The 23,108-nt window shown below is 43.1% G+C and overlaps 1 protein-coding gene across 1 annotated transcript in view; it reads right to left on the reverse strand.

Moving 5' to 3' along the window:
* Positions 1-13,713, reverse strand: part of ANKRD28 (ankyrin repeat domain 28) — a 98,321-nt gene extending 84,608 nt beyond the window's left edge. Inside the window, exon 1 of the mRNA XM_015853704.2 lies at positions 13,615-13,713. Within this exon, the coding sequence (XP_015709190.1) occupies positions 13,615-13,641 (27 nt within the window). The 5' untranslated portion in view covers positions 13,642-13,713. The remainder of the gene's footprint in view (positions 1-13,614) is intronic.
* Between the last annotated feature and the right edge of the window lie 9,395 nt (positions 13,714-23,108).

A 23,108-nucleotide genomic window follows, 5' to 3' on the forward strand; every position in this document is an offset into this window, starting at 1 on the left:
GAAAGCCTATCAGCTTTACAACTTTTTATACCTGGGAAGGACACAGCCTTTTTTCTTTTCAATTGTTTAAAAACAAAACCAAACCAAACAAACCACCACCTACTGCAGCTCAGATATCATTTGAATGGCCCTCAGTTTTGCTTTTTACAATGCTTTCTAGCAAATACTTCATAACAGTTTAGAAAAAAAAGGAAGGCAAGCAGAGAATGAATTTTGATCTGATGCAAACGATAGAGGACAAATCAAAAGACAGACAATAGCACCGCTTCTTAAGCTGAAGGAACAAATCTTTAAATAGCATTTCGCACATCTTTTAGCAAGGTAATTATCTGGATAAAAATAAGGAAGCGTGCTATGAGTCACCACAGTTCATACATAAATCAACCCATCAAGAACACTCCCAGCCAGGAGGGACCGCTTAGAGCCCACAGCTACTGTTCAAAACTACTTTAGTAAGATCAGAAAAGAGCAATGCTCTGCGGCCTAACTGTCACTCATCACATTCAGAGAAGTCAGTACAGTTCAAGAAGTGATGTTCAGACACACTAAAACAGGAGAAGAAAACACGGTTTCAGAGACATGGATCCAAAGTTGCAAGCTGATAACCACTTCTGGCCACAGCAAATCACCCCTTGAAGATTACAGTTTGGCTTTGCAGAAATCTTACTGCTTGAAGCACAAGAGGATTTACACCAAGGAAGAGTTAAAAATTCCTCAGGTAATTAATACGGAACACTTTCTGGTAGGTAGTGATTGATCACATTTTGGAACATCCAGGGAAAAACAACCATTAAAAATCAGTATTGGATAGAGCAGAAAAGAGTAGTGCATGTTTAGGTACCTGCTAGGCCCATCAATAGTACTCAGAGGACAACAGCGCTGCAGTTACTGAGGGAATCTTGTACTTAATCATCAGAATTTAGTGTGGAAGTGTTATGACACAGCGAATAACAGAGCTTTACAGTCATTTCTCTACTACCCAGACCTTCTGAATCCTATTGACTATGTCTTCAAAGGTCATCTAGAAACGCAGTGTGTGTGTGTGTGTGTAGGGGGATGGGGGGTTAAGACAGAATCTGTGGAATAAGCAGCAATTTGAATAGACTCTGAGAGTCTGCAACTTCACACAAACATTCCCAGCACTGTGAATGCACATGACTTTTTCATTCTTATCTGCCTACAGACTACTGCTATAGGACAAAAACAGGGCTTTAAGGAGGGATACAACAAGAGTCAGAATCAACACTTTCTCTTCCAAATAAATTTAATTGAATTAAACACCTAAGATCCTGATACAGCTCGATGATCTATAGCTTTTATTTCCTTGAAATACAAGCTCCAACAAAGGGCAGATCAGCAGATCCAGAGGCACAGTTTCAGAGTACAGATGTAGCAGCACTCCACCTCAGAAGAGGCCCAAACCAGGCAATGACAGATCAAACATCTGAGCATAGCGTATGATTTACATTACTCAAGTCAGTGTGATTCAGTGGGAAATGCCAAGAATATTCCCATACACTTCACAACTTTTTTTTTTTCCTCAAAAAAAAAAAAAAAAACAACAAAAAAAACAGCAGACCTTGCTCATTTATAGTTAACTTATTTTGTTAACTGAGCAGAATTCACTTCCAAAGTACATTTGATTATCTCCAAAAACCTATGTACAGTTGGATTTTAACTTGACAGACATGAATCCAAAGAGAATTGTGCCACATGCAAATTCAAGGTTTTCAGTTCTTCAGAGGTGGAGAGCAAGACTGGGGAAAGAAAAAGACTTTACAAACACAGAACCAAAGGGTGACTACTATCTAAGTCAGAGACCAAAGAAGAAACCTACAAAATGAATATTCCAGTGAATGCACCACACCTCTCTATAGCAGCAAAGCAATGCCACAACAATTTCTCCACCCTCAGTCCTAGAGAGCTTCAATCCATCCACAAGGAGGAGGCAAGAAGTTATGACTAAGTACTTCTTACTTAAGTCAGAATACACCGATTCCTTCACTGCCCAGGCTAACCTCTCTAATGCTGATGCTTCGTCAGAGCAAGACAGTGGATTGGTCTGACTGGGTCTGCCCTTCATCTAAACACAGGCAGAAACGTGTTGGAAAAGTAGTAGTAGACCAAGTAGTAGAACACCATGTTTTGTTTTGTAGTTTTGCCTTTTGGATGTGTTTAAATAACATGAAATAACAACTAAGATGTGCTAATTGATTAGCTTTTATTACTTGCACTGTACTTGTACTTGATTCATGACTCTGTCAGGGCATTTAATAAATACACGAGGTTAAAACAAACCATTTGAAGTTGTTTCAGTTATGCATGCCACTAATTAAGAAGTTTCCAAAAACATCCTGATTTGAGCAGATATTGTACGAAGGAATTACTATAGAGTTGTTTTATTAAAAAGCTGTTATCACTTGTGGTTAGTGATCAAGTCCACCCAAGTTTTAGGATTAACACAACTCTGTCAGCCTTTGCTTTATAAGACAAACTGTTCACTTCCTCAGCTTCTGGTTTTCAATGCTCAACAAAGCCAGTAAGAGAAGTAACTGTAAATAAAACACCATTTGTTCCAAGAGACTACTGTTGTCTACTGCTGCTTTCAAACTGCACTCTCGCTCCAACTTGCTTTAAGGGCTTTGCTCATGATTGCTGTTAGTGAAGCACTTCAAATTCAACTTTCTGGCAGCAAATAAACATGACTCCAATATTATTTTTGAATTGTTTGAATACCAATAGATATTATTTTTAGATCTTAATAGGTTACATCCGTGTATTTTCCTAATGTAACTTGTAAATCCTAAGTTTGCCTTGTCCTGCTCTTTACATCCTCAAGCAGAACACTCCCTCAGTGTTCCCACAATCCAAGCCAGTAAACCACACTGAAAACAGATTAACCTTTTGTCTAGTCTTATCATCAAGAACTGTAGTACAATCTAATACAAAAGCACAACAGAAAGTACTCAGTATGGGGTAAAATACGGGACATTAAGTACAGATCAGCAGAAAATCTTAGCACAAATGTCATTTGTAATGTTGGAACTTGTTTTTACCTGGCTTTACATGAATAGTCCCATAACACAAGTATTCTCAATGCTTTGCACACATTCAGTAACTTTCATTTATTTGAGTATAACAAACATTTTTCTCAAATTATGCCATCCTCACACACTAAACTTACAAAGAAAATCTAGGAGAATTTGCAACAGGACTCTTAGGCAAGACGATGTGCCCATTTTTTTTCCCTAAAACTAAGTTCTGTAGTTTCATCGCTGTTTATTCCATAAAACTAAACAAGAATTTATGCATGAACAGCCTCAACCACAACCAACTGAACTAAACAGCTTTGTACTGGGATCAAATCGGGAAACAGAATGAAGTGAGAAACTGTCCATCATGGCAAGGTTTTCAATAACGGTGATCTTAAATGCCCTCTTCATTGCTGACAAAAATATTTATGTAACATGCAACCTGGCTTAATTGATTATTTGTAGAGAAGTGACCAGTTGCTACTTTAGCTTATCTCAACTTACTCATTTTTCTAGCTGCATATTTTCTGACTTGATATTCCCCTGCTCTTAGCATGTACCTCTGTGCTGGGAGATATGGGAATCACTAGTCACAACAGGCGTGACTCAAAGCTGTCACTGGACAGTGTCCAAGAACTAGCAGAGCTGCTCACAGAAGCACATAAGGGATGATAGAAGCTGAAGGGCTTTCTGTCCATACAGTTTCTGTGAGGGAACTTTGCAGTCCATGCTAACCAAAGTAATCAATTCCTCCCCTCCCTTCTCACCACTCTGCAGAGGAAAAGCAGAGGCAACTGCTCAAGCTCAGCTGCAACCAAATATCAAATCATATATGGCCTTTGGGAAAAGATTAGAAGCCAAGCAAGTTTCAATCATTATTGTTAGAGACTTTGCTAATGGGAGAAAAAAAATCAACAAAACAAACAAGGGAGAAGCATGTCATTACATTTCACCTACATTAGGAAATGTGTTTCCTTTCACCCAGCTTTAAAGATTAGGGTTCATTCAAGTAATATATTCCATTCCTCCATGCCACACAATGGCCTTCCCTACACCAGCAAGTATCCGATTTCCATCTCCTATCTGTCACCTGAAGATGTTCACCTTCACTGAGGTAGATAATTTCCAAGCTGCATAATCAGCAGTTTGGGCTTTTAATGGCCATGAGGATGATCAGAGGGCTGAAGCACTTCTACAGGGACAGACTGAGGTAGCTGGGCTTGTTCAGCCTGGAGAAGAGAAGGCTGCAGGGAGTCCTCACTGAAGTCTTCCAATACTCAGAGGAAGCTTATTATAAACAAGAGGGAGACTGACTTTTTATGCTGTCTGAGAGTGATAGGATGAGGGAAAATGGCTTTAAACTAAAAGAGGGGAAATTTAGATTAGATATTAGAAATAAGTTATTTACTAAGAGGGCAGCGATGCACTGGCAGAGCTGCCCGGATAAGCTGTGGATGCACCATCCCCAGAGACACTCAAGGCCACGTTGGATGGGGACCTGAACTAGATGGACTCTAAGGTCCCTCCTAAACCCAAGCTATTCTATGATTCTATAAGCAAACCTATCCTCACGTTTCTTGTCTGTGCTGAGCCCTGCTTGTTGCTACTCATTATCATTGTTACTATCAGCAGTAAGACAAGACAGTGCAAATACACAGCAACCAAACACGGCTTGCAATGCAGTCACACAATGTTGGGAGGAGTCACACATTAGTTGGGAGGATTGGCTGACACGCCTGAAGGCTGTGCTGCCATTCAGCGAGACCTGGACAGGCTGGAGAGCTGGGCAGTAAGAAACCGGATGAGGTTTAACAAAAGCAAGTGTAGAGTCTTGGACCTGGGTAGAAATAATTGCATGCACCAGTACAGGCTGGGGGATGACCTGATGGAGAGGAGCTCTGCTGAGAGGGACCTGGGTGTCCTGGTGGACGACAGATTAACCATGAGCCAGCAGTGTGCCCTTGTAGCCAAAAAAGCCAATGGCATACTGGGGTGTATTAAAATGAGCATGTCCAGCAGGTCGAAGGAGGTGATCCTCCCCCTCTACTCTGCCCTGGTGAGGCCTCATCTAGAATATTGTGTCCAGTTCTGGGCTCCCCAGTACAAAAAAGACAGGGATCTCTTGGAAAGAGTCCAGCGGAGGGCCACTAAGATGGTGAAGGGCCTGGAGCATCTCCCCTATGAGGAGAGACTTAGGAACTGGGTCTGTTTAGCCTTGAGAAAAGAAGGCAGAGAGGGGACTTGATCCAGGTTTATAAATACCTGAGGTGTGGGAGCCATAGTGGTGAGGCTGGTCTCTTTTCAGTAGTGCGTGGGGACAGGACTAGGGGTAATGGGATGAAACTACAGCATGGGAAGTTCCGCACGAATGTGTGCAAGAACTTCTTTACAGTGAGGGTGACGGAGCACTGGAACAGGCTGCCCAGGGAGGTGGTGGAGTCTCCTTCTCTGGAGATATTCAAGACCCGCCTGGACGCCTTCCTGTGTGACATGGTGTAGGGAGCCTGCTTTGGCAGGGGGGTTGGACTCGATGATCTCTAGAGGTCCCTTCCAACCCCTACAATTCTGTGATGTGTTGTGTTCCAGGTGAGTCTGGCAATTTCAACAGGCACTTTGTGCCACTGCTCCACTTCACAGCCGTGCTGTGCTCGCCTCTTGCAACAGCTAATGAAATCCTCAGGTCACACCATCCCCACAATTCCACATTTACTTATATTTTTCTTCAATTACCCATCCTACTTGAGCAAGCGGCATCAAGCAACATAAGGGAAACATTGACGGGCACTGTAGCCATCATACATTTAAAAAAAGACCCAAGGACTCCTATGGAGTATAGACCTCCTCAGAGGTCTGCAATGGAGCAGAGATCTTTCCACAGATACATCCATTCCATCTTTGGGTTCCTCCAGCTGTAACTGACTGTTGGTGCACAACACAGCTCCAAGCCCAGGGATTTATTTCTGGTCATTTGGAGGGGCACACAGCCAGGTCTCTGCTGAGCCGCACCTCCAACGTGACTCTGCGACACCTCCAGTGAGCAGGAGATGGCACTGCTAATGGCAGGATGGCAGGCGGCCCATTCCCAGACACTGCTGGCACTGCCATTCTTCCTAGCACTCTCACAGATAATATTTCTTCCTCTTATGTAAGTTCCATGGAAGAATGTCATAGAAGGAAATGTATCTTAGTGCTCCCCGAGGCCGAGGGTCGGGTGTTGACACAGGAAACCAATGCAGTATCCTAAATGCCTACGGTCATTTCTTCAGTCACTGCAATGGAAACAGTGCCCTACAGGTGTGGCTTATGTTGAAATACTGAGATGGAATGAATGTTTTTAACTGTCAAGCTGATGTTTCTACAAAATTTTGCAACTACCCATGGGTACAGAATCAGGAATTACGATATTTCAGCTTAGATGCCGGAATTTATTCTGTAATAACCTATGAAATATGTATAATACTTTAATGATTACTAAAACCAATTTAACACGTATGTGGTGTGCAGGAATTTTATTGAGCTTCCAGGCAAACCTGCAACTGAACTGCTGAAATGTAAACTACAAAGAATATCATTTTTCAAGTAATTCTGTCTTGTTAAGCGTTGCATGCAGCCTTGCCTTATTTTTGCAGCTAGATTTACCCTTCTAAAAGTACAAATTTGATAAACAGGTGGTTACTACTGGATTAGGAATGATGCAAGTCAGTAATAGCATTTGTAACATTGCAGGTGTCAGGGAAGTGAGAAGATAAACAGCTCTTCTGCAAGTTCCCCCTTAATACTGAAAACCATCCCCTCGAATGAAAGAAGACTATTCAAAAATGCAACAGAAAGGGCAGTGCTGTACAACAAAATGCTGCTCCTGGAACTGAGATGGGCACGAAAAAGAAATGAAAGCTATCAGTATCAATACAGAGTTCTAATTTGGCAGAGAGATTGCACAGCATCACAATATTAAGCTTAATAACTCTTTTTATTGATCTTTACGTTTTAGCAAATACAGAAAGAATTGAACGAAAGTCTGCTGTTACAAAGGAATGGATCAAGAGACAAGACACGGAATTACAGCTACATGCTATTTCTGAAGTCTATTTATACCATGACTTGGGACACTCTACTAATTCAAAACAACGGGCAACAATATAGCCAGAAAAACAAGGCTATCATTTTGCTTTTCTTCCTACCAACAATACCTTGTGTGGTGACACTGGTGAGATACTGAAGTTTTAATAGAGGTACAGAAAAAGGAAGACACCATACAGAGATATGAGGAAGGACAAAGATATCAAGTAGCCATGATGGACAGCCAGACCTTCCACAGACCCCCTGCCTACTATTAAGAGCAACAGACAGAAACAGATGACCTAGAGATGAGACAAGAAAGGACCGAATGTCAATTACCCCAGCATTACAGAAAACCAAGACTACAGTGATGGATTTAAATGGCTACATTATGAATTAGTTACAGATTACATCAGCATATAAATAACGACAGAACCTCCTGAAAGCATTCTTTTTTCCCCCCAGTTCTACTGTCAAGTGGTTCTTTCATCTATGAGCAGATCCGTGGGCTCTTGAGCTGCTTGCCACTCCATGACCGACTCCTGAATGGAAGCATCAACTCCCTCCCCATTAGAGCTAACAACGCTAGAAGACTCACAACAAAATCTTGGAACAAAACACTCATCTCTTTATGGTTGCTGAAAGTTCTGTAAGCTCTGAACAGGCTTCTTTTGGCCTCAGCGCTCTAACTATGGCAAGTTCATTCTCGTTTTGCTCTGCTTGCTTGCGTCCGCTCACGTCATTCATTAAGGTACTACCATCACTTCTTCAAATCCAGATGGACTCTCACTTCCTTCTCCGCAGCAAACCAAAGTGAAGTGTAGGATTTCACTGCAGAACAAGAGCAAACCTGAACTTCAAGCATGGCTACGGGATGACCAACATTAACTTGCAAGCCACTGGAGTTAGGGAGGTCATTAAGTGACAGTTTGCTGTTTTAAAGTAAGGAAACCTGAAGCAATTAGGACAGCTTCACTGCAGTTCAAGGCACTGAAATGGGCTGAAGCATTCAAACAGGCTTAATAAGAATCAGTTTACAATCAAGAGGCATTATCTTGCTACCCAGTGGCAGAAATGCTCATCTCCCCCATCCCAGTAAACACTGTTCTCAAGTTTATCAACATAAGCATAAGTAAAAGGGTTTTTGTTGTTGCTGATTTGTTTTACCCCAAACCCTCACTTTTAAAAACACACAGACCCTTGTTTCACAACTCTCAAATTCAAATATAAGTCAGTGAGAAAAGTGTTTGCATGTCCAGGCTGCCCTAAACTGGTGGGCTTTCAGTTCATGCATACAGTGTTCTACTTCACTCAATTTGTATATGGACCAGCAGGTTTGTAGCTGTGACTACTTAATGTAATAAGTAATAATAAGTGAGAACGTAAGATTACATTCAATCCACAATAAAGACGATTCCACTATTATGGAAGTCATTAGCTGCTTCAGCTAACAAGCAGCTCCTCAATCTGCAGGAATGCTGCACGCCAACTATTTTGCCCATCACTGCCCATGTTTCCTTTCTGTCTCTCTACACCCACCCAGCTGGCTGCAGCAGCCTCAGCAGCCTTTCTCTCCCAACTACTCAGTACCACCACCCTTGCATCAGAGCTGGTTTTTGTACCAAAATGTGGCAGAGCTTTACTTCTCTATAGCTCAGCAACGCCTGAACAATCACAGCCAAACTAACAGGGTTAACAGGTATATTGCCACCGCCTGGCAAGCACGCTACTGTCACTGCAAGGGAGATAATAACAGAGCCTGATGTTTTGGAGCATAAGTACTAGGATTCCGTTTTCATTTGCACAAAAGATAAATGCCAAGACACCTCATTTCAGATATATCCTCAAACACCAGATTAGAACTTGTCCTCAACCCCCAACAAAGAAAGAAAACAAAACCCCAAGAATCAACACCAAAAGCACTAAGCAATGGACTGCTGTTTATCTTTTCTTTATTGAAGTATGCCATTTGTATTATGATATACGGTACTTAAACGCAAACATTATAAATAACTTGGAAATGGTTAGTCACTGTAACTAAGGCAACGAGTCTCCCACTCAATTGCCAGAAATAGGAGTAGAGGAACAGAGGTAAGAACAAAATAAAAAGTTGGCAGGAGCAAGGAAACAAATGATCAAATATTAGTTTGACCTCAGGAAGGCCCAGCTGAATGGATATTAAATAAATAAAATGTAGACAGCAGCTAAAAAACAAAGCAGCTGCCAAAAGATGAAGTAAAGGCTATTGAGCGCATGGTACCAGAGGTATTTCATTTCAGAGTCCTCTTGATCCACGGTCCATTTCGGTGAATGGAAGCAAGGACAGATATTTGGGAATCTAACGGTCCACACCAGACAACAGGGTGTCAGCAGTGCTCCGTCTCCAAGAGGGAGCATCAGCTTCCACACAAAAGGAAGTTGCTTCTTCACAGGCAGAGGACGCTTCCCTCATTTTTTCCCACTGCCATTAGCCTCCAAGTAACGATCACAAACCTTTGATGCAATCTACATGAATAGACCTTTATACCCTCGCAGAAAGCCACCCAGCTAACAGGATCTGCCACAAGGATCAGACCGCAGAATCAAGGCTTGCTTTGTTTCTCACCAACCTTTTTTTTTTTCCTTGCTGAGTTTATTTTCCTTGCTGAGAAGAACTGCTTTGTCACAAGTCAGGAGGGCCCAAGTTATCATCAAGGAATCTGATCCCCTAATAAGAACAAACTGTAAACCAGGTTCTCTCAGCACATCCTAATGTAAGAGCTGGTAATTGCTTCGAATAACAAGATAAATTGAGTTCCAGCTTCTCAAAGTTTTCCACCAATTAAAGAAACGTATCTTTTCAATACACACAAGTTCATAACCTGGGAACACAAGAATTAGCAGCCGGCATAAGGTACCCTGATAAGTACAACTTCCCAGTTTACCTTGTATAACGTCAGAGCAGATCAGTGCAAGTTTTAGGAAGAATTTATGAGAGAATAGACAAGGTGTGAAGAGCGGTTCTGTCTTTCCAAGAGCCTCTCAGAAGTAATGGTTTAAATAACGTTCTAACCTGAACAGAACTTCTACAAATAACGTAAACAAATATCTCATTAATCCGTGCCATAACAGAACTCATAGAGCAATACCAGGCAGTCCCACTCCCACCGCGTCCATCCCTCCAGCCGCAGCTCCTTTTCATCACCACAGGAGACCATTGCTCCCCTCAGCGTAACAAGGAACTAGTTGGGACATTTATTCTTGGCATGAACTCCAAAAGACGCTGGCAGTAATGAAAATAGCAACCATAGAGGCATTCAGAGCCTTCACTATGACACTGCAAACATTTGTTCAACTGCCAATTGAACGAGATCCATCTTAGCTAAGAGAAAGATATAAATGAGCCATAAAGAAGTCAGTACTCTCAGTGTTCAAGGACTTTTCAAGATAAGTGGTCACCAATATCCTCATGCATTTCCTGTTCATACTCTGGTCCCTTCCACTCACATCTGAATTATAGGAATAAAAGCACCTCCTCAAGTACAGGCTAGAAGTTATACAAAGAAACCCCACATATATTCAAAGAAACCCCACATATATTCATTTTGAATGCCCACTATTATAAGCCGTAAAAGTGATAGAAAATAATCTTAAAATCCATGGAAAGGGGGAAATACATCATTAAAATTAAAAGGAAAAAAAAAAATGGTGGTTTGTGAACTGTAACGATGCTCCATCCAATGACCTTCACCACAAACAGTGGCAATATTAAAGAGGAAAAAAAAAATCAGCTGGAATTTACCTGTGGTGGGAAAGCATTGAACACACCTACAGTGTGACTGAGTAACTGATCCTGAGGACGCACAGAGGCAGCTGTGCAGGGCTGACAGGGCTTGCATACAAGAGATCAAGGCACACCATTAGGAAGACTCAAAGGCAAGCCACTTCTTCCTCTCCCCTCTCCAAAAGGTCTGATAAAACATCAGCAAGCTGCAGAGCTTCAAGATGAAACACAACTTTCTTTATAGCCTCCCTCTGTCATTTGGCATTTTTGTAGTTAGAGAAGCTTTGCGCCTACAAGAACCTGGTATACAAGTGCCAATGAAGACAGTATGAAGGCAAGGAAACAAAAGAGAAAACAACCTAATCACAACGTACTTGCATTTTTCATCTCTACACTGAGCAGCTTAACCTGAGCTGACAGAACTTTGTACATCTCCTTCATCCACTGCTACATGTCTGACACCACACAGCAAACCAGCAGCCATGAGAAGAGTGACCAGCTTCCATCATGATTGTGCTTCCTAACCCAGAGTTAAACAGTTCTCTGCTGAGCAGTACAGGCACAAACTCTGCTCAATTTAGTTTCACCTAAATGTCTGCAGCTATGGCTTATGGGTTTTTTTATATAACACCACTTGAAAGCAAACAAGTCACTTCAGAAATTACTCCCGAACTCAGAGAAACACTCCCAGCTCATAAGGATGCAAAAGCAGGAAAGCTCAGGCAGTGACAAACCTGTAGAGAACACAGGCTGCCTTTTGAACCCAAGAAGGTTCACTCAGTGCACAGAAAGCCTTTCTTCTCAAAGTTAACTGTATCAAGCCACCTTGCAAAGATAACCAAATATTTGACTTTCACAAAGACATTAAGCATCTGCAGGATCAAAGTCTTGTTTATCAGGCTATTGAGTCAATTAAATTAACTCCAAGCAGAGCAGGGATTCCATCCTGTGAGCTCATTTGGGAAAGAGCATTTCTCACCTCATCACAAGTTCTCCAGTGCTGCTTTTACACTGACTTGCAGTAATCTCAACTGAGCAGCAAGCAAACAACCTCAGCTGATTGTATGCCCCCATCCCCAGCAAAAAACCTGACGCTGAATTAATACAGAGCACTTCCTGACCATCAAAGAACAAAACCAACAGACTGACATTGATTTGGGGGGGAAAAAAACCACACAAAAAAACAAGTCTAGCAAATTCCACACCAGTAACACTTTATTTATCAGATCTTTTGTTAAAGACAGCTATTAACCTAATGTAGGAGGAAGTTTGCCAGTCACTTTGTACTAGCTGAACACTGCCAACCCCAGGGCAGCCTTGACATTGCCCCAAGCAAACAGCCACCACTGAAGGGAAGACTCACCGCACAGACTACACACACACGTGACTATTTCCTTTATTCTAAACCAACACAGCAGCATGGAGTACGTGCTTCAAGTAAACAAGGAGCACTGAAGATAAACTCCTTTGCGTTCATGTAGTAACCAGGCTGGCTTTTAGCACGAGCAGGTGGCATCAGAATCTTAGTGTAGCATTAATCCCGATGCCAAGACATTCTGCAGCACACTGCGCTACAGCACTGACCTGGAGGAGCTCCCTGCAATCAGCAAAGCAGAATAACTTCAACGTGACTCCTAACAACTCTTAAGAAAGCAAACAGTCGATTCGATAGTACTTGAAACTGAAGTTCTTCATCCAAAATAAAAGAAGTTAAAAATTAGCAACAATACAAACAAGCTGACAGTCACTTCCTAAACCCCTTATGTGGGAGAAACACCACATCCTTACTGTAATCTTTCAGTATTACTGTTAACTCCTGCCATGTTTAACAGCTTCTGGTCTGCAGTCACTGACTCCAGGCACTCAGGAGCAATCCAGCTGCTGCAACAACCACTCCCCCTTTAAGAGCAGCGCTCTCCTCCCTCCTTCCTGCTTTTACCTTTCAGCCCTCGAAGTGACAGAGCACTTCCCAACACACCAGAGTAAACACGTAGAAACTAAAAGCCTGATAGACGTGACTGTCAGCACAGGGGTTGTAGCGGTCAGTAATACGGGATCCTTCCCCAAAGGAAAGTTCTGAAGCGCAGCGTGCTCACATTAATGCAGGGACGGTGTAGGTTCAGCTGCTTATTCCATAAGAGCTACTTCCAGGAGAGCCGTGCCGCTCGCTTTGGCCAGGAGGGCTTATTTCCCAGCCGAGCTGAGCGGCGCTCATTTCAGCAGCCCGCCTTCCGTAGGAAAGCTGCATTCAACCACAAAGAGAAACCCAACGAAAACACTGCACAACACGCTTCATTCATAGCTGGAGCTGTGGCAGAGCGGAGCAGGCAGCCTCTCGTTTCAGGAGCTCACAGCCCCGGCCGCACCTCGCCGAATCCGTAGGCACAGGTGCTCATGCGGTGCGCAAGGACACGGCTCCAAGTTGCTCGCCACGTTTCGGGGCTGAGGCGCGACAAGGGCGTCCCCTCCCACCTTTGTATCGCACCGCGCCGCAGACAATAGGTGGGACGGGGCGCCGAGCGCAGCCCGCCGCTTCGGGGGCGAACAAAAGAGAGGGCGCCGGCCGAACAAAGCCGAGCGGAGCGGGCGGCTCACCCCGCACCTGCGGCCGCGAGGCGCCGCTCCTGCTCCTCCCCGCAGCACAGCGCGGCCCGGCGGGGAGAGCGGAGCCACCTGTTAGGCCCGACCCGGCCCGGGCACGGCACACGGCGGCTCCCCGCCCCGCGGCCGTGCTTTCTCGCGGCCGCCCCGCGCACCCACCTGCTCGCGGAGTTTAAGGAACACCATGGCGAGGCCGCCGCCGCTCCTCCCGCAACCGCCGCCGCCTCCGGCCGCCAACGGCTCGGCCCCGCGCCCCGCCCCGCTCTCCGGCCACACCCCCCTCCTCGCCCGCCGCTGCGGCCGCCGGCGCCACCCCGCGACCGGGCCCGGCTCAGTCAGAGCGGGCGGCGAGGAACCAGGGCCCGCCCACGGCCCCGCCACTACGGGAGTCCCCTGCGCCAAACGCCCGCTCGCCGCGCCACAAAGAGCGCTTCCGATTGGCTCCTAAAAGGCGGGGCGATGTAAGGGCGGCGCTGGTTGGCGGGAAAGGCGAGGCGGCGCGGTTCGTTCTTTGGGCCGTTGTGGTGCTGTGTCTCTATACGAGGTTATGGCTGATGGGGTTTGTGATCTGCCTTCGCAGGTCACACAGTAGGAAACTACACAGGTGTCCCTTAGGAACACGAGCAGAGAGTCTTATTAACACTGATATGCAAACACACCGACATTTCTGGCCACGTTCTGAATGTAAATGTGCAGAAGTACGAATTCTCTGCAGCACCTTTAAAATTGGTTTGTAAATGATTAGCAGCGTGCTGCTCCATTTCAGCTCCCGTTAATGTTAATGCTCAATCTTGGTGCTGTAATCTATCCTGCAGAGTGTAACACTACCCGGCGTTTTAAAGATAGGAGCGTATGTGCTGCACTGAAATACATAATGGGATTGCATGGAAGAGACCTTGTCCTGGAGATGTTCTGTGAACTCATCTGAAATGCATTCATGATTTATTTAGTTTGTCAGTGATGCCTGTATGCATAACCCTTTTTAACCAAGGGTTCCAGCCCCAGCAAAGTTGATATTTATTACTTTTTGTTGTTGTTGTTGCTATTCTTCTGCACGGGTAAACAGACGCAGAGGTCAACAGGCTGAGACAAGGTCATGGAGTGAGTCACCACCATGGCTAGGAATAGAAGCCAGGAGACCTGATTGCCACTGCCCTCCTCCAGCAGCTATCGTGTGCTCCTAAATCATAGCAGGGCTACATTTATTTTTACACACAGTGTGTCTGAAATCAATACTATTTCATAATTTCCGATGCATTTATCTTTATGACCCCAAATCAGCATCGCGAGCCTTCCAATGGAAGCCATACTCACTTTATAACGGTATGCTGGGATCGTCTTCATAGGGGTTTCTTTTACACATGATCTGGCTCATTTTATTCATCAAAATCTATAACAGTCAAGGTTTTGTAATTCCCAGAGATTACATTTTGAATCATTGGCTGTTCATAGTTACAGATTGTAATGGAAACTTATTGAATATGATAATGGCCTCATCAATCAAATGTCATCGATTGGCATTTGTAAAGCACCATTACAGATGCTCATTTGAGCGATTTCATCTCAGTTTAGTACAGAGACAGAAGAGAGGGAACACTTGTCCCCTTCTTACTCAAAATGTTAATTTTATATCTGAGGAAAAACAGGGCAAACACAACTGTCCTTGGCACATTCAGCAAATGGCAGGGGCCTGCTCAACAACTGTAAGCTCCTGCCACTCACACATTCTAAGGCAAATTCCAATTAAAAAAAATGGGAGAAAACAGAAAATAAGGAATATGTATGTTCCATATATATATGGAATTTGCAACTAGCAAGAAATTGTGTAATTGCCTTTATTTTATATGGGAAAGTGTGAGGCCTTTGAAGGATGGGCTTTGTGTGCCTTTATGCTGCACATTACCATACCTATGGGTAAAAAGCATTTATTTATTTATTTATTTATTTATTTACAGAGGTAACTTGAACTTACATATTACAGTTCTTGGTTGCTTAGGATTTCTTCCCATTTGAATAACAGGCAACTTCTTTCTCCATAAAACTATTTTATCTTTTTCAGCAGGATAAGGTTGACTCTAAAGAAGGCATAAGTAAGGTGTTAAGGACACTGGGCCTGAGTCTAACTCTTATACAGAGCCATTTTTATAATTTTATAAATTTTATAATTTATATATAAATTTATATAATTTTATAATTAGAAGATTTGGATCTTCTTATGGTTTCATTGTATGATATGTCTCAAAACTGTCCAGACATGACTGAAGAATTTGTACACCACTGCAAAGGTAGTTATAAAATAATGATTAGTTGTAAAGCTAAAAAAGAAAGAGAGAGAAAAAAAAAAGAAGACATAAATTGTACCCTTAAATCTGACTCCAAGCTAAGAGAACTTTCTGTGTTGCAGTCAGCCCTTAAATGGGGTCTAGGAGAGGTTACAGCCAGGCTTCGTCCCTTCTGGTCACACAGCTGAATTGCCTTCACCTGTGCTCCCATGGCTGATGCAGTGCTCGCTTCAGGTGATCAATCAGAGGTTCAGGCCATGACTCAACAGTTCCCATACAAGTGTAAATGGGGAACGTGTCCCCCATGGTAAAGATGGATGAAGATGAATAGAAGCTTGTTTTACTAATATTATAGTTGCAGAGGTAGTGGTCAACTTTCTCAACTCTCATTCCTCTCCAAGTGGCAAATATAAAGAAAAGTGCAGCAACTAGACATGCACATTCCCACCTACTAATAATTTATTGCATGCTGCCATTTCATGTAAATGTCTATTACACATAACAACGTGGCAATGCAGCTGCTTTGCAATATATTGAGAACCTAAATAGGCCTTTTGTGTTCACAAAATACTTGTGCCCCATTAAGACCCCTTAATTGCTACAGTACAGAGCTTTTCACTGTGGAAAAACAATGACTGTACACCCGTTGTTGAATATAGATTCTGTCAGAAGGAATATCTGTCTTTAAAAATGTGGTTTTATTCTCTTGAAGTACAATTTTTTTAATACTTTGATGACATCTATGAGGCTACAGCCACACAGATATGTATGTAAACTCTTCTCAGATTAATACTTTTATCATCTAAAGGAATAAAGTGCTTGAGGCAGAAGACAGGAGTCTCTGGGAAATGCACTGCTGAGAAGAATATATTTGTCAACTGCGCGCCATAGTGATGAATTTCAGGGAAGATGAAAAGCTTTTTCATGACAGCAAAAGATTTGTAACTCAAAGAAGAGAAAATGAAGCAAACAGTTTGCATTTATCTTTGCATCTTAATAGACAACGATATTCCTGTTTTCATCATGTTGTCTTCGTTCTCATGTTAAAGGATTTCCATTTGTATAAAATATTAATAAGAAACGGAGTCACACAGGTAAGGCTTAGTACTTCTGTTAGCTGCAGCAGTTGCATAGTCAGGCTAATCTATGGTTACTTTGGTCTGAAGATTTTCATTTGTACTGATCCCAGAGCTGCTTTGGACACAACAGTCGATGTGCAAAGAGAGAATGCATTAAAACCTAAAACCTTATTATTAATTAAGCTTTGATAACTCGCCTCTTCTCACTCTTCCCTAGAACATATGCCTCAACAAATGAAATCAGAACAGCATTTCAGCTCTTTGATAGCTGTGTCTGCCAGTCTAGCACCAGAGTAAGCATTCATGTTCTTGTGGGAGGCACAAAGACTAGGCCCAGATTAGACCCTCAGTGAGAGCAGGCTGCAGGCCTGAAGGTCCTTAATGCTGAGCATGTTTTCTCTCTGTCTCTTTGAGGTTCTTCACCTGTAGGACATGCTGCATGGCCTATGTTTGCTCAGAATTGGGGGGAAAGAGGGAGGTGAAGGCCGGCTGTGAAACAGGCATTAAAAAGGAGGTTGTTTTCTGCTCAACTGCTGCTGGGAATGGCATCATGACATACCACAAGGCATTTGGCACTGCAAAGACTACAGTAAAAACAAGCAGTATATGAACTGTGTGTATGTAATGAGAACTTGAAGACATTTAACAAAGTTAAGGTAAATCTATCTTAGGGATAAAACTCATGTTTTTGTGAGGAATGTTGGACCTTTCTGTGACATAAAAGCATTCTCTGTGTTGTACAGCATGGTTGCTTAGGATTGTCTTTAGACCAACGTATATTGCTGGTGTGATGTTTCCTTTACCTTGTAGCCTTATTAAAATAGCAAAGTATCGTTCTGCCTTGGAAAAGCAGTGACAAACACCTACAGATCAGCCAGAACTGAAATGAATGTAATTAAAGCTCTCTTCCTGAAGATGTTAACACCAAAAATTAAGTTCTGACTGTGGAGCTCCACGCTGGCATAAGGTGGTTTTGCTAAACTTAAATTTATATACACCAAAATAGTATAATTAAACTGAAACACTGGAAAAGTTCCATGCAATGTATTTGGCAATAGTTCCATACAGGCTTCTGGTCTGTACAGTCTTTTGTTGATTTAGAGAAAGACTTTTTGTATGCACATATTCACATTAATAGGTGAAGCAGAACAGTGATATCTATTGAAAGTGCTGCATAGGCACTAGATTTTTGTTTCTAAACTCTATGTTCAGACATACCCATTTGCACGTAACTGTATGTTTTTAATGTTTGAAGGTTGTGCAAGGCAAAGGGATTTGGGCTGGAAAGGATGTGTTTGTTCTCTTGAGGCTTTCTGGTGGGCCAGCATGAGGCTGAGCCTTGTGAGGATATACTAGAGAGGAGGGAAGAAGAAAACTGGCAGTCTGGTCACGGTAGTAAAACTGCATGTCTAAATCCAGGATACAAACCGGCACGTATATATTGGCAGGTCTGCATATGCTGAGCTGCAGCTTTTTCCCTATACAATCATCTCTGTGATTGCTCTTGGACCGAGAACTGTGCAGAGCTGGGACTGCATCCTGATAGCCAATCTTCCAGCTCTGTCAGAGCGCTGAAACAGCACAATAAATAATACATATGGACATACTCTGATCAACTATAAAGCCCAGAGGAGACACATGTAATCAGTGGAAACCTTTACTAGTTGGTGCGAGGTTCTGACCTTCAGAGGGTTAGTGAAATCAAGTCTCTGTGATGGGGAAGCACACACATCTCCTGAGGCTGACAGACGTGGCTGGCCCCAGGGCAGGACTTGGCCCCAGCCTCTGTGCAGCACCGCCAGACTTCTGGTGTTGGCCTCAGCAGCCAGGTCTCTATCAGCTGGAGGTAGAGTGGCTGCCCAGGACTGATGCTGAGGAGCACCACCAGCCTCAGGTATGCACCACTGCAGCCTGAATAGCCTTGGCCAAGTTTTCTTCTACTTTTGTGTTCCCAACAGTTAGCCCTCTGAGTTTATGTGCTAGGTGGATGGACAGTTACCAAGCTAAGGCTGGATATAGTTTCTAAACAAATGTTTATGTGTGATATCTATATCTTTATGAACTGTTGGATAACCTACAGGTCCCATGACTGTCAGGAGGAATTTTAAAGTACAGGGAGTAGGATTTTAACTAAATACTTCTGTGTGGTATACTGTCTCCAAGAAAGCAACACAGCCAAGCATTCGGACGCCTGCTGCGGACTGGGCCTCAAACAGCACACAAGCAATGCACGAGCTGAATCCATGTGGTGCGTAAGACTGTCTGCAAGCTGGGGCAGAAGACACGATTTAAATCTACATGGTAACAGCACAAGAGCTGAGAAGTCCCTAAGCAGTAGTTCAGAAAATTGGTAGTCCAGATGGCCCCCCGCCAGGGAGGAAAAACCCTGCACTGCGCGCTCTTTGGATGAAATTGCAAATGGCTTTTAGACTTTCTTCTGGCTTTGGCCCTTTTTAAAGAGCATTTCCTTCACTGTATGCTTTCTCCTGTGGGGGATTACAGCCCAGTTCAGTGCTTTTCAGTGCTCTTGCGCTTCCTCAATAAATATGGCACGTAGCTCTTCAGCCTCCTGCAAGCTCCACACATACAATGGATTTCGAAGTGTCAGCCCCTGTCACAACTGCAGGAAAATCTGTTTATGGGTATATAAAAGAAAGAATCTAGTCGTCTTGTTTGAAAAGAAAAGCTTAACAGTGTATAATGTATCTTAAAGTCAAAAACCGCAGAAAGAAAATAAAAATAATACTGTTTTTGTTGTGTTGTTTTTTTCCAAAGACCTCATGACTTCTGTGGCTTGACTCATGATCTCTGTCTGCTCGGTGCTGACACTACCCTCCTTTCCATTCCCACACAGCTCCTTTTTCCAGCTCCCTTGAGACAGAATGGGGATTTTCCATGCGGAGGAATGACAGTGTGGGTGAAGTGAGCTACCAGCCCTCCCCTTGCTCTTTCTTGTCCCTCTAAAGAGGAGTCTCACCATGGGGCTGAGCCCTTCAGGGCTGCCATCCCCCATTTCTGCCCCACTGCACCCATCTGCAATACACAGAGATCCAGGCTGAAAAAATACCATATTTTCTTTCTTTTATTTTATTTTTTTTCCCCTGAGTGATCTTTAACTCAGATCTGTCCACTGATCCGGCTGGTTGCACAGCCAGAGAATTAACCCCCCTTTTCTCCCCCCCCCCCCCCCCCCCAGGAAAATTCAAGGACAGAGATGGGAGAGAGGGATGGGAGCCATGGGCCTGCTTCCGCAGGCGGCTGCCAAGATGCACGTGCATGAGAGCACATCCTGCTTGAGAGGCTGGAACACCTCAGGCACTCGCTGCCTGAACTCAAGCCCCCAGACCTTGCAAAATGTGCTTTTTTATGCATCTGGTCGGCAGAAACTTTGCAATTTTTCTTCCCACTGAAACTGTACAAAAGTTGTGAGATGGCTGATGCTTTCTCATGTCAAAACAAACACTGTTGTGCAGAACACAATACATTTCCTTTGAAACATACAGGAAAGTGATATTAATTACCTCACCAATTCCATATGTATCTGGTTCCTTGGTTTTGATCTGGAGCTATTCTGCTTCTGTCCCACTCACTGATTCTAAACATCAGGGTTAAGAAAACTCTGGAGAGTAAACAAGGAAATCCTTGTGTTCCCTTTTGTAATGTAAGCTCAGACTTGCCTTTCTTCCAAAAATAAAGAAAAAGAAGAAAAGCAAATCTATTTTATCCATTTAACTTAGAAAAAGTAAAATAACTCAATGTACTGAGTTCTCTATGTGCATTCACACCGACGTGCTCTGTGCTATTTCTAAATACTCTTATCAAGTCCAATAATCATCCCCAAAATATATTTGCATTAATCAGTGCTTTACAGTACCCCTAAGCTTACTCCCTGTGATAAATCAAATTAATATGGGACACTTTCTTTGCTGTCTCCCACAGGACTCTGATAAGATCAAGGAGCCAATTTTCTCCTCCATTACGTGTCCAAAGACAGTTTAAGGGAGTCTGGTCTTTTCTGAGTGTATTTTTACACTCGATGTTGTAGTTCCCTTTGCAGTTGAAAGAGTTTAAAAACTAATTTTAAAACTTTAATTTGTAAACACAAATACATTCAAACAGTTTAATTTGAAAACATGAATAAGTTCAAACTATTTAATTGTATGGGCAAGAAATAGGAAGGAATAAATTAACCTGGGGAGAGCAAAGGAGGAAGGACTAGTTGAAAGGCCGCTGGGTCTCTGTTGCTATGTTGTCAGTGATGTCCAGGTACAAGATGGGGCTCTCAGAATCTGTTGTCGTTGTCAGAAACTGTTTGGCTGAACTAGTATCTGAAACATGGGGACCCTAAAGCAGGTGACTTTGTACCCAGCTTTCTGCTTTTCTTGTTGGCTGCTCAGCTGCTTTTGGGCATCTGCTTCCTAAGGGAAAACAAAAGTCCAAAAGAAGCTGTTGCTGACAGACCCAAGCAGCTCAGTGCTAGTGCAGTGCTACTACACCTTATTTCCAAGATCAGATAGTAAATAACTCCATTTTTGTTGCAAGTGGCAGAAAAGTCTGAATATCTCTTTCTATGGAAAGAACAAACTTATTCGATGATCAAGGGAAGCTATAATAGAGAACTGAATAGGATAAACCTAGAAGAACAGTGTAAATCCATTAAGCTGGTAATTGCCTATGCATGATAACCTTATTTTAGCTACTACACTTCTCTTGTAGAAATACTAACACAGCACTATAAAATTTAGGGCTTCTTTTCATGTCTGCCACATCCCAGGGGACCTCAGCCTGAAATACTGCTCCAAGGGATACAGCACATAATCAGTCCCTTTGAAACAGTTTCAGTAATGCTGAATCCATACAAGTGCGGATGCCAATTATGCTAATGAAACTGCAGTGGGACTGCATTTCTAGCCATCTTCTAACAGTGCTGTAAAAGTCACATCACAGTCAGCAACTAAATTTGTGTAGCACATGACTAGATAGAGGTAGTTCTGAAATGTACTGTGCAGTGGAAGCGAGGCCAAATGCTCACACAACCCAAGTATGCTACAGAAGGCAACAAGTAACTAAAGCAGCTCTGGGAATTTCTTGCTATATTCTCTTTTTCCATTTTCAGAAGCATCTCCATCTCCAGAAGATTCAAGGCTAATGCAGGCAGTGTCTGTGACTGCCTTGTCTATGGTGCCTTCCTGTCCTCAAGGCAGTGCTCCATACTAAGCACAAGGCAATTGTTGGATGTTTGATTTTGGTTGTTTTAGCCAGTATGGTGCTGGGAAACACACTGTGCTAGCAAAAGTTCAGGATGCCCCTGCAAAGAACAAAGGCACACCTTTAGCATCTTGTCTTCCTTTCCTTTTTGGGACAGATAAGGTCAGAAGTATGGCATTGCCTTCTCGGCTAGGCACTGCTTTGGGCTCAGGTAGGACCAGTTATGGGGCTTCTCTTTTCCTCACTTGTGTCCAGTCACACAGAGACTCCTATGGCAAGGAGAACCCGTCATCCCGGGTGAAAGGTGGAGGTTTCACAGACCCAGACCCACACATTAAAATATTCCCTTTAAATGCCCTTTGACTAGAAGCAGCACATACTTTCAGCAGGCATATCTCCAAAGGAAATACCTCAGTCAGGAGGCCAAGGAGCTTAAAGACTTAAATTTCAACAAAGAGCAGTAGCATATGGCCTCCATGCTTCACCTCATGCCATCATTCCAATTCATGTTTTCATACTAAATGGACAATACGAGTTCTCGTATAACTGGCATGCACACATGCTTGCTTAGAGTTCAGAGTTTCTCCATCAGCTCAATAGAAATGTCTTGACAGCCTGGTAATGTTATAATCATCCCTGCAGCGCATCACAGGCCAAGAATAACAAAACAACTTATGTGAACAACTCCAGTAAAGCTACCATAAAGTCTTGCTGAGGACACCTTTAAGGTGTGGTGTGAGTGATTAATATAGGCCATGAGAAGACGCAGAAAGGAACATGGATTCATCAGGAGTAAATGTTTTCTCCCATGATTAATAAGAGAAAACCACAATGCAAACTTGATCAGTCTTCATATCGTTTGACTACTATTTCTTGCATTAGCATGCAGAGGAGTGAAAATTCTTCCTTCACTAGGTTTTTCCACACTAAATCCTATCAGGATCACTGGACTTCAGTATTTCAGCAGACCTTGTTCATTTTTTCTTGCACACTTTTCACAGAGATCACAGATATCTGTCATGTTTTCCTATCCTGACAGATGTGTTTGATGAGGAGTCTTGCAAACCCACTAATTCCATGGTAT

This window comes from Coturnix japonica, chromosome 2, assembly GCF_001577835.2.
Source record: "Coturnix japonica isolate 7356 chromosome 2, Coturnix japonica 2.1, whole genome shotgun sequence".
In the NCBI taxonomy this organism is placed as follows: Eukaryota; Metazoa; Chordata; class Aves; order Galliformes; family Phasianidae; genus Coturnix; species Coturnix japonica.